Source organism: Sinocyclocheilus anshuiensis, unplaced genomic scaffold (assembly GCF_001515605.1).
Source record: "Sinocyclocheilus anshuiensis isolate Anshui unplaced genomic scaffold, SAMN03320099.WGS_v1.1 scaffold863, whole genome shotgun sequence".
Lineage (NCBI taxonomy): Eukaryota > Metazoa > Chordata > Actinopteri > Cypriniformes > Cyprinidae > Sinocyclocheilus > Sinocyclocheilus anshuiensis.
This window is the reverse complement of record NW_015547725.1, coordinates 180930-193029: the sequence shown is the minus strand read 5'-3', so window position 1 is coordinate 193029 and position 12100 is coordinate 180930. Positions and strand designations below refer to the sequence as shown.

At 35.4% G+C, this 12100-nt stretch overlaps 2 protein-coding genes across 2 annotated transcripts in view; one reads left to right on the top strand and one right to left on the bottom strand.

Moving 5' to 3' along the window:
* LOC107704260 (gliomedin-like) overlaps positions 1-4900 on the top strand; it is a 10268-nt gene extending 5368 nt beyond the window's left edge. The window contains exons 5-10 of the mRNA XM_016507142.1: positions 865-975; positions 1103-1231; positions 1574-1639; positions 1729-1854; positions 2209-2359; positions 3537-4900. Of these exons, the coding sequence (XP_016362628.1) occupies positions 865-975; positions 1103-1231; positions 1574-1639; positions 1729-1854; positions 2209-2359; positions 3537-4002 (1049 nt within the window). The 3' untranslated portion in view covers positions 4003-4900. The remainder of the gene's footprint in view (positions 1-864; positions 976-1102; positions 1232-1573; positions 1640-1728; positions 1855-2208; positions 2360-3536) is intronic.
* Positions 4901-5644: 744 nt separating this feature from the next.
* The window catches only part of LOC107704254 (dmX-like protein 2), an 82434-nt gene continuing 75978 nt past the window's right edge, over positions 5645-12100 (bottom strand). The window contains exons 40-46 of the mRNA XM_016507137.1: positions 11992-12052; positions 11783-11910; positions 10983-11060; positions 10670-10761; positions 10533-10585; positions 8921-9138; positions 5645-6852 (exon numbers count right to left, since the gene is read on the bottom strand). Coding sequence (XP_016362623.1) covers positions 6643-6852; positions 8921-9138; positions 10533-10585; positions 10670-10761; positions 10983-11060; positions 11783-11910; positions 11992-12052 — 840 coding nt within the window. The 3' untranslated portion in view covers positions 5645-6642. The remainder of the gene's footprint in view (positions 6853-8920; positions 9139-10532; positions 10586-10669; positions 10762-10982; positions 11061-11782; positions 11911-11991; positions 12053-12100) is intronic.

The following is a 12100-nucleotide window of genomic DNA, read 5'->3' as shown; positions in this document are numbered from 1 at the left end:
GAGGATTGAGTCTTGCCACACCGCCATAAAGTCCAAATCGATGGAGTGTTGCAGTAATGTTTATCCTTCGGTAGATTTCTCCTATCTCCACATATGATCATGGAGCTCAACTAGAGTGACCATCAGGTTCTTGGTCACCATGCTAACCAAAGCCCTTCTCCATCAATTGCTCAGTTTGGCCAGGAGGCCAGCTCTAGGAAGAGTCCTGGTTGTTTCAAACTTCTTCCATTAAGGGTAACAGAGACTACATGCTTCTGTGAACCTTCAATGCAGCAGAATTTTTTTCTGAACTTTTCCCCAGATGTGTGGCTTGACGCAATCCTGTTTCTGAGCTCTACAGGCAGTTTTTACCTCAGGGCTTGGTTTTTGCTCTGATATGCATTATCAGCTGTTAGACCTTTTATTAAGACGTGTGTGCCTTTCCAAATCATGCCCATTCAATTTAATTTTCCACAGCTTACCATCACTCAAAGTGTAGTAACATCTACAAGCAATATGAATGCTCCTGAGCTAAATTGCAACGGTCCCATATAAGGTATGAATACGTATGCAATGGAATCATTAAAGTTCTTTATTTTTAATAAATTTGGAAATATGTTAAAAACAGTTTTTTTGCTTTACCATTATGGTGTATGGAGTGTAGATTGATGTGGAAAAAAAGTAATTTAAAGCAGTTTAACATAAGGCAGCAACATAACAAAACGTGAAAAAAATGAAGGGGTATGAATACTTTCGCAAGGCACTGAAACTGTAACATTTATTACATGACTATAATAACATAATAACCGGCACTGAATGATTTGAGAACTGTGCTGCATGGAACCGTGAATGAATGATTTTTTGCTTCTTTGTACGTGTGTGCAGGTCCTCCAGGTGAGAAGGGTGAGCCTGGTGATAGAGGAGAGCAAGGATATCCTGGACTCCCAGGACCCCCCGGAGAACAGGGCGAACCTTCAAATTATGTCATCGTAGAGGGTAAAGACGAGTTCTGTTTTTATTGGGGAAAAAAAGTTAATAGGCAATTTTTAAGCAAGAAGGTATATGTGGATGTTGGAATATAGTCACAGCTAAAGGGTCATATTTCCTCTGATTTAATTCGCAGGTCCACCTGGTCCGATGGGGCCCCCTGGCCTCCCTGGTCCACCTGGCCTTCCAGTGCCCCCCGGGCCTCAGGGGCCACCAAGACACAGGAGCCACAGAGCACATCTCCACATGGGGAAGGAGTCTGTGGGTAAGTTAAAAATGGCTAAAATGATAAATTGTGCATATAAATATTTCAAAATTACCTCATAATCATAAAACAAACAAAACTATCTTCTTTCTTCCATTGATGATAATGAGAATTATAAAACACTTAATGTACAGACATGTTGCATTAGTTACAATAACTTACATCATTTTTGTTACAATTTACAAAATATTTTAATGTTTTAATATTTTATCATTTTCAGTAATCACATTTCTAATGTTCTTTATGCTATATAAGTATTTTTTTCTCTCTCTCTTTTGATTTTGGGTTTGATTTTCCCCATAAGACACATATTATATATGTAATCTCTATGTTTATCTTTAGGTCACCTTAATTCAGTCCCAAATGATGACACCATCAGCCAGAAAATGGCATCACGGAAGATAAACGGTACCAACTAGAGCAATGTATTAGTTGTTCTACATTGAACTACAGCCTTTATTAAACTTCACCACTGACAGTGTGATTGTGTTTGGCAGACTGTGTCATAAAGTCAGTGCAGAACCCAAGACATCTGATGAAAATGAGCAGCACGTTTGGAGCGTGGATGATGGACACTGCTGCTCATGACAATGAGAAGATCTGGGTAGCAGAACATTTCTCAGGTACTGAAGAGAGAACAAACACTCATCAATGAAAGTCAGTGCAGAACCCAAGACATCTGATGAAAATGAGCAGCACGTTTGGAGCGTGGATGATGGACACTGCTGCTCATGACAATGAGAATATCTGGGTAGCAGAACATTTCTCAGGTACTGAAGAGAGAACAAACACTCATCAATACAGCATATAAACTCTGCATTTAAACTCTACTTTCATTTGAAAGTATTAACTGTAATCAAAATGTTTAATCTGTAGTATTTGACATTGTGCACTAAATGCTGTAATAGAGCACCTTGTATTGAACCTGGAACATTGCTTTTGAGATTTTCCCTATTTCATGTTCACAAATTTATTAGGACGTATCATAAAGGAATACAACAGTATCGCGGCATTCCAGAACAGCAGCAGTGAATCCATTGATGTCCGGAAATTTTTCCAAGGTTGCGGCCACGCTGTACATAACGACTCCATATTCTACCACATCGCGGGAACTTCCAATATTGCTAAGTATGTCTGAAGATAGCATGGGCAGATCTCCTTGATAAATATCATGATTATACGTAATTTAATTGAGCCAAAAATGAAAATTCTGTCATTACATCACTCCAAACATATGGAGGAATAAGAGTGCCACTTAATAAAATGAAGGAACCAATTTTCATTTTAATAAATAAATAAATACATCCCCTTTCAAATATAATTTATTTAGAATTTAAATATAATAGAATTTAAACAATTTATTTAATACATGTTTGAAATGTACCGAAGTTCAATGTAACAGTGAAATAAATGGACAGACTTTTAACAGTTTAGGTAACAATTTTAGTGTCTTTGTTATATATTACATGTACTTATTACAGTAATAACAGTGAATTATGCATAATTGCATGCAACTAAGCCTAAACCAAACCCTAATCCTAACTCTAACCCTATAGTAAGTACGTTAATTAATATTGCTCAGTACTTAATTGTATAATTACACTGCAACAAGAGCACCCTATTAAAAAAAATTTAATAAAATTAAATTGGTGCAAAATGGTCACTGGGGCGGTATCCTTTCAAAAGGTATATATGTGATACTGGTATGTACTTTTTGAAGCACTAATATGTATCTATCTAGGGGTAAAGAAGGTACAAAAATGCACCTTTTAAATTTTTTACCTGAGAAAACCAGCCTAGTGACAGCTTTGTGCCTCTTTTCCTAAGTGTAAAATATAGTGTAACCAAACGATGTAATTCCTGTTTAAATTGTAATGCAAATGTATTTACTAACTCAAACTATTTATTAACATAAACTACAAAAAAAATAAAAAATGGCCTACTACTTTTCTTAGTGATAGTTAAGCCTAAAAATGTAGTTGTACAATTCACGTGTGAGCAACCAATGAACTTTTGGCTGAATTTTAAGACATGTCTCTTTGACACACAATGGCTGACAGTCATTCATAAGGAATCTTCCCCTCTGCCATAGTTCTCAAACTCATTAGCGATTCAATTCAAACATGGCATGTTAAGATGCAACGGTCCCCATTAAAAATCAACACTTTGAACAAAACCTCACTATTAGTGTTCCAAGGAAGAATGAAAGTATAACAGCTTTAGAACAACATCAAAAAGCCCTAAAATAATCTGTAAGAATACACAATGTTCTTAACACATGCTGTCAATTCTCCAATATTCCCAGGTTTGACCTCCAGACGAAGATCTTACACATGCTGACCATTGAAAATGCTTTCTATCACAATAAGTCCTACCTCCTTGAGAACTCAAAGACCTATTTCAAATTGGCAGTGGATGAGAACGGTATGTGGATCATATTTGCCTCCGACACTGACGACAACATAATGGTGGCACGACTGGATGAGAAAACATTCTCCGTCACCACATACATCAACGCCACCTATCCCAGGACCAAGGTCGGTAATGCATTTATCGCCTGCGGGATCCTCTACGTCACGGATACTAAAGACACAAAAGTGACGTACGCCTTTGACCTCCTGAAAGAGAAGCCTGTTAGTGTCAGTTTAGATCTGAGGGCACCTGGAGGGGTTCTGTCCATGATCTCATACAATCCCAGAGACAAACATCTCTACATATGGGACAGCAGCTACGTCAAGTCATACCAAGTCCAGTTCCACTCAGATGAATAATCAAAAATCAATGACATAATTGCAATACTTTGTGTTTTGTTTTGTCATGTTCATGTATATTTATAAGCAAATAACCAATGCTTCAGTTGCTACCCATATGTGTACCCATATATTTTATTTTCTCAAGTGGATGATAGATCAAGAACTAAATTGTCTAACTAGTGATATTCGCATCAAATATTTGGACACTTCTGCCACCCTCAAATCTCATTGTGTTAGATAAAATATAAAGCCAAGTGTCATCGGAAAACAAACAGCTTTTATTCAACTGATTTATTTATTTTTATTTTTTTTTGTATGAAATCAGTTCTATCCAAGTTGATACATTTTAATCATTTAAAGCCTAAATAGAAAATACAGGCCTTGTTTCACAGACAGGGTTTAGGTTAAGCCAGGATTAGGCCACAGTTCAATTAGGACATTTAAGCATCTTTTATAAACCTGCCTTAGAAAATAACATTACTCGTGTGCATCCTGAGACAAAACATTTCCTTTCAGGAAAAACAGCCCAGACATGCATTTTAGTCTGGGATAGGCTTAAGCCTCGTCTGTGAAACCGGGGAATAGCGTCTAATTCAAACTAAGCTTGGAAAAAAGAAAATAAATAAATAAATCCTGCACACTACTCAAACGCGCGCAGTTACAAAATTTTACTAGCAATGTTTAAAGCCTGAGAAGGGTCAATTGAATAAATCAGTTCTAATAAAATTTTGTAGATACAAGTTTGAGTAGAGCGCAGGATTTCAGTTTATCATTCAAAGCCTTACAAACATGTTTTGTAAAATGTTTCGTTTGAAAAGTGAGTTTGCCCTTTCTTTCCTTAAAATACATGCGCTTGATTTGAAAATTTTTATCTAATGTAATGCATTTTTAAATCTGAATTGAGTGTCCAAATGCAATTTGGGGTTACCATATTTTATTTTTTTGGTATGATTTTTAATTTGTCGCATTTTAGTTTTTCAGCTAACATGCATTTTAAATGAATATTTATTAATTCATGCAGCACAAGCAGAGCAAATTTTTGTGCAAACTGTTCATAAAACCATTGTTATAAATATACTTTACATAAAGATGGTTTTACCAATTTTACACAGAAATTCCTTCTCCTCTTGCCAAAAGGCCAAATGCGTGTAAATAATAAATGGAATTTCTATGTGCATTACAAGAATTTAGTAACTTCGTATACATAACCATTGCTGTCATTGCTATTTTATTTCACAGCATCAATTCATTAAGACTTTTCAAGATAACGTCACTCAAAAACCCTACACAATAAGATTATGTATGTGCATTAATTTAAGGTGAACTTTGATTTTTTTTGTTGACCATGTTATAGATATTGTGTTAGACTGCTAGTATGTATAAGACACAAAATATATTTGCCAAATGTTGTTTTATTTATATTGCATGCATGTTTATGTAGCTACAAATGCTTGGTAATCCTGAAATAAACCCTGAAACATTTTAATATAAAGATGTGGAGTTGAAACAGTAAAAGTGAAATGACTTAATTCAAATAAAAAGAATTTATTCAACTTACAAAGATAAAACTTTGACCATGACAGAACTACCTGTTCCTTCAGAAATATCAACCAGTGTTTTGGAGGTTTGCATTTTCACACACGCAGACTATATATTTATTCATTTAAAACTATTTCCACTTTTTACTACTCGGCCACACAAAGCCAGATATTCATTTGTAAATAACAGTTTCCTCTAATAGAGCTTTTATTACTTGTAACGTAAGAGTGTTATTGTTTCCCCAGATCTGAGTGCAAATATTTAGAATAGATAAAACATGAAAAAAATAAATATATAAATAAATAAAACACAAACCTATTCAGTGTTGCACTTTGTCCCAGACATCTAAAACATACCTTGCATTCCTAAAATTAAATATAAATAAGAACTTGTAAAAGAACAAACGAAACTAAAACGAGCAAACAAACGAACAAATATTTTGTGCAAAACCAAACCGTTTTCTATTCAAAGTGAGAATTTCAGGGCTTGAGAGATGAAAAGGTCAAACACGCCATTTCCAGGAGCAAGCATCATCGCCTTGCGTGGAATGTTTAGCTGTTTGGCTGCTACGGAAACAAGCGTGTCGGCAGCGTGTGCGTGTGGAAGGGAGGGGGTGTGTCTCTGGGGCCACGGCGCAACCGCCGGGCTGCCAGGGTACTCTGCCATTTTTACACTCTGCAAATACATTAGCAGCCAAGGAGAAAATGTACAGTAAAAACATAATCCAACAACTGGACTTACACTGATATCAGAAGCACAGTGCTGGTATTTAGATGCTAAAATGGGCACAGAATGAAGACACACACACACACACACATACACACTTAAAAATGGAGCTTTGAGCACTTTTACAGAGCACGACCAATAACCTGGGAATGGAGTGCGATGATTCAAACAGCTCATGCATACGGCTTTCCTACCAACACATTATCTGAATTCGTCTCCAGAAATTACAGTAGTCGATTGTTAGAATTGAGGGACCTCATGCGTGTTTTCCAACGTCTTTTGTGGGGCGGGGTGGTAAAGATATTCTGCAGTGCGAGATATTTGTTACAATTCACAGCTAAGGAAACGTGGAGGTGCCGATAAAAGCATTAGTCTTCTACGGCCGCTCCGGTGTTAGAGGATCTGGAATATACTGGCTGGAATGTTGTAGCGGTCGGGAAGGACCCTCATTTTCAGGGTCCCGTCGGCTCCGCAGGTGAAGATCCGGTTGCCTGGGCAGGTTTCGATTTGCATCACGCCGGCGCCGATGTTTCGGAATATGGACTGTTTAGCGTGCTCGGTGCTAAAGGAGTGCATGAGACCGTGACCCGCCAACTTCCAGACCTGAACCAGAACAGGAATGCAGTTATTAAAAATGATGCGCAAAAATTTATTTTTTACCTTAACACCAGAAGTTTAAAAAACAAAACCGAAAATAAAATTTTATAAATCAATTCAATGCATTTAAGCAACATTCAAATAAAAAACTGGAATGTACAGAAAAATTTAAATGACAGTTGCTGTATGGTTTTTATATGAACTTTCTAATGATGTACTGTATTAATTTGTTACTGAAATATCTAATAACAAACATTTAATAGCTTATTCACGATGTGTACTCAGATCAGACACTAGCTATGTTTCCATCCAAAGATTCGAATTAAACTTATGCGCAAAACTGTAATATCGCATAAAACATATGCGAATAAAGCACCGTTTCCATCCAACGAGTCAAAGAGAACAAAATCGTCATTTCCTGGTAAACTGTGGCACTAAATATCACTAAGAATATAGGAGAAGCCACTGAATATAATAATTTTCAATATATGATATAAACTACTTGCACCTCAGAGCGAGCAGACGTAACAATAAATGCTGTCAATGCTTTCGGAGGTGGATGCTGCTGTATGGGAACGCAGTCGAAATACTTTGATGACAGACTTTGCTCAGGCATTTCAGAATGACCATAACAACATATAGATGCTGTGAACGAGATCGGTCCGCTGCTTGTCAAGTTATCCCGTCTCATAGCGCAAAGTCACATGGCTTTTTTGATTTGCATGGAGGAATTTATTCTGTAAATGTGTTCCCATCGTAGTTTATGCGCATTTTTTCTTATCGGTTAAAAAGTTTAACCTACTCAAATGTGCGCATGATTTTTTTATGTGCATTTTTAGAATTTATGCGCATCTTGGCGTTTCCATCCAGTGTTTTTTTTTTATGCGATATTCCAAAATGCGCATAACAATAGGTGAATGGAAACGCAGCTACTAACACAGTAAAAACACACCATATGAGAAGCGCTAATTAAATATCACCACTGTTATGGCTTAAACCCATAATTCATTTTTTTGGTTGAATATTATTGATTGTCGAAAATTTCGGAGCATCACTATATATTAGTTATACTGTAGATATATAGCCAGGTTGATGGACTAACACATTTTTACCTATTTGAGATTATTGAATGCTGTTAGGTTAGTGACAGGTTAGAAGAAGTCAACTGCCTTGTGTCAGTTCCAAAAGCAAGCAGACTTACATACTGCAAATACAGTAAAATATTTTAAACATTTTTTTAAATGTATGTTTTTCAATATTTTGAAACCTTTCAGCAATTCAGCATACATCTCAATTGCTATCATTAAAGTGTATTATGTACACTACTATTATATCTGCAATAGACCACCATGCTTCTAGATACCGTTATAAGCAAGAGGTGATCCAACGCATTATCAAAATTGTTTATCATATACTATAGGTAAAAAGAAATGTCCTTAAAAACAAACACTGAAATGTTTTAGTATAGGCATGAACACTATTGGCATAGGCTGAATAGAACAATTCTAATTTCATTCAGGTTGTCATTTTTTACACATCTTCCCAGTCTTTTTATCAAATGACAGATGAAAGTCTAATTTTACACACAGCCTTCAACAACAAAAAGATATGAGAAGCATTTCTCCTCCCATTTAAAAGCTGATACTTTTTTTTATCCTAAAAATGTGATCACATTATTATTATTATTAATTACACACATTTAACAAATAATTAAGAACAATTTTAGAGAATCTATTGATAGTGAGCAGTAGAAAAAATATCACAAAATGAACCGCTTGCTAGTTTGTCATTTGCTTGAAGATAAAAGGTGGACTTATTGTTTGCTAGTTGCAGTTTTCACACATGCTAGTGAAGGAGGAGCTTTTAGCACTGACTTGGTGAGAAAAATAAAAATTCTGTCGTTTGGCGATACTTTAAATTCAGTCTAATTATTTCTTTTTTGGAGTTATCAATGTTTTTAAATAAATATTTTTTTTTAATATGTCACTTTGCTTTTTATGTTTTTAGCATAAATATCCACATAACAGCAACAGGAGATGTTTAAGATGAAGTGTGTCATTTTAGGGGAATATACCTTCATGTTCCCTTCGGCTGAGCCGGTGACGAAGAAGTCTTCAGTGGAGTCCATGGCCAACGCTTTGATGGCTGAATCATGTGCCTGGAATGTGTGTAGCAGCTGTCTCTGACGGATGTCAAAAATACAGACGAATCCCTTCCGGCCGCCCGTGATGATTAGCTGCTGTTTAGGAGCATATTGAAGAACCGTTGCGCCGTTCTCATGGCACTGGAACGCTGGATATAGAAAGATAGCAGAATAAAAGGACTTTTTTTGATCAAATTTAAGACTTTTTAAAACTTTTTTCTAAAATTAATATCACATTCATACAGAACAAACCCATTCAATCTCAAAATAAATCATGCATCTCGGATTCTTTTACATATTCAACTGCAAAACAGGGTTAAACAAGTTAAATATGTTTAAAAATTGGTTTATGTACTAATATATTAACACACAAATTACTGGTCGATCGATATTTGATTTTGCTGATACGATAATGTTTAAAATAACAACAACAACAAAAATCAATAAAAAGATTATTGTGCAATATCAGTAAAATCTAAATACTGAATGTGTTAAAAGCTGGTCTTTGTCTTTCCCTTCTTTATTGTGATAGGGCAGCCAAAACACCAATAATAGCCAGAAAAAACGAAAAAGAAAAAAAAAACTTATTTTGAATATCTATGCTTTACTACTTCCACCTGCTCATTAAAAAAAAAAAATGAGGGTGATAAAATATTGTACTCTTATGACATTCTACAACATTAAAGAAAAACAAACAAACGTAAAAAACAAAGTAAATATTGTCATAATTCATCAAAGTTAGAGCATAAACAATCTCTTATGGATAAATGGATGGTATTTACTGATTACAAACTGCTCTGAATGTGCAAGCCCATAAATACGCAACAGTGCTGCTTTTTGACTTTGAACGTGCAGCACTCACATTTAATTAAATAATTGCCTTTGAAGTTTAATAATCACATTAGGCCATATCACGATTCCCATTTTTTAGTCAACTTATTTAAGTGCTCTTAAAATAAATAAGACTATTGATATACCATTTATGATATTTAAGACTTGTATGACCTTAAACCTGATCAAACTGAATTTAAGACTTTTAAAGGACCTACAAGAACCCTGTAAAACTTAAATGACAGTACATATAATTGTATATAACTAGCAATAAAAGTAATCTTCAACAAACATATTAATGGAAAATGGGCCCATTCTTGCTCTTGGAAATGTCTGTGGTACTATGTAGACATAGTATTAAAATATTCCATCCTCAGTCCACCCAGACCATTTATTAAAACTAAGCTTTAAAACAACACATTTAGAAATATTCATGATAATGTTGTCGCCACCATGAGAACATTAACATATGACTACCCACACATGAACACCCATTCAGTATTTAGATGAACGAAAGAGTGTGGAAAATGTTCACGAAAAACTAAACTTCTTTTGTACAGAAACAAATGACATCATAAGCTAACACAAATTAAATAAAAAATAAATAAAATAATAAAAAAATGAAATAATACTAAATCACTTATTACATTATTTGGATAATTGGAAAAAAAAAAAAAAAAAAACATCTTCCCTTAAGAGTCTGTGGACTCACCGTGTATCATAGAGTTACTTGGAGAGATCAGAGTGTCCCATAAACAAACATTCCTGTGGAAGAAAGGGAAACATTTCCTTAAAATCAATCCATAAAACCTGTTTCTATATGACAGTAAAATAAATCATTTAACTGACCTGCCATCGTTAGACTGTCCTGCTGTGGCAATCAGACTGGAGGACGTAATAAAGGCGAAATCACCGCAGCTTTTACTGTGACACTGCCAGCTCTGAGACAGACATGCAGAGATGCTTATTGTTTCATATTATACAGTGACTCTGCATTATCAAACATGTATTTAATAGTAAAGTTAGTTTTTATCATTTGTTTGCAGATGCCACATGCTTTGATATTATATCTACTTCAATCACACTGTTCAATCACACTATGAGGGCAGTTTGTGACCGTCAGTAAGGGAAGGCCTGTGCGGTACAAAGATAAAGGTCTTACCAAATAAGGTTTGGGGTTTGAGGAGGTCTGATTGACTTGCCAGAGGCTCAAAAAGCCTTCGCCATCTGCAACACCACACTGCAGACAGACAGCAAGAATGGAGATATTTAAAGGCACAGACAATATTTTCAGCTGTATATTGCATAATGATTCATATAAAGGACAGAAGACACAACAGGATGACCTTTTCTGAACAGATGTGCTACTGTACTGGACTTATTATATAACACCACAGACAGCTGTCGTACTCGCTCTATTCTATGAAGTCAACAGCACATGAACAGACACAAAATGAGCCTGGAAATGATTATACACTACATAAGTAAAACTTACCAAAGGTCAAAAGCCTTTTTAATGCATAATTAACAACTTCTATTTTAATATGTTTTTGTGTTTTAAAATGCAATTTATTCCTGTGATGACAAAGCTGTATTTTCAGCAGTCTTCAGTGTCACATGATCTTTCAGGATCTAACAGACTGATTTGGTGCTCAAGAAATCTTATTTTTTAAATTAATATGAATGGAAAAAAACACTTCATATTTCTGTAGAAAGTGTGATCATTTTTTTTCAGGATTCTTTGATTCATAAAAAGTTCAAACGAACATTATTTTTTTGAAATATAAATATTTTTAACAATATAATGTCCCAACTGTCAGTTTTGAGCACTTTAATGCATCCTTGCTGAATTGAAAGTATTTATTTAAAAACTTACTGACCCAAAATTTTGAACAATGGTGTATGGCTTGGTTATCACGTGGTTATGAGGTTTAATGATTTTGGTAATGACTGCTTCAATACCTTGTTGCCCTGTGAGTTGAAATAGAGGCGTGTGACTCGAGCGTTGCCGGCCTGTCTGAAACAGATGAGCTGCTGTGGACGATTCCACTCAAACATCCTCACACTGCCGTCCTGAGCACCCGTCATATCTGAAAACATGTCAAAGAAGTCAAACAGGAGTTTCATCAAAACCCTACACAGTGTTTGTGTGTGAAATAAGAGACACTCACAGTACTGATAGATGGGATGAGATGTCATTCTCTTCACGTTATTCAGGTTCCTCTTCATGATCTGTCAGAAATTACACACACACACACACACGCACACGCACACGCACAC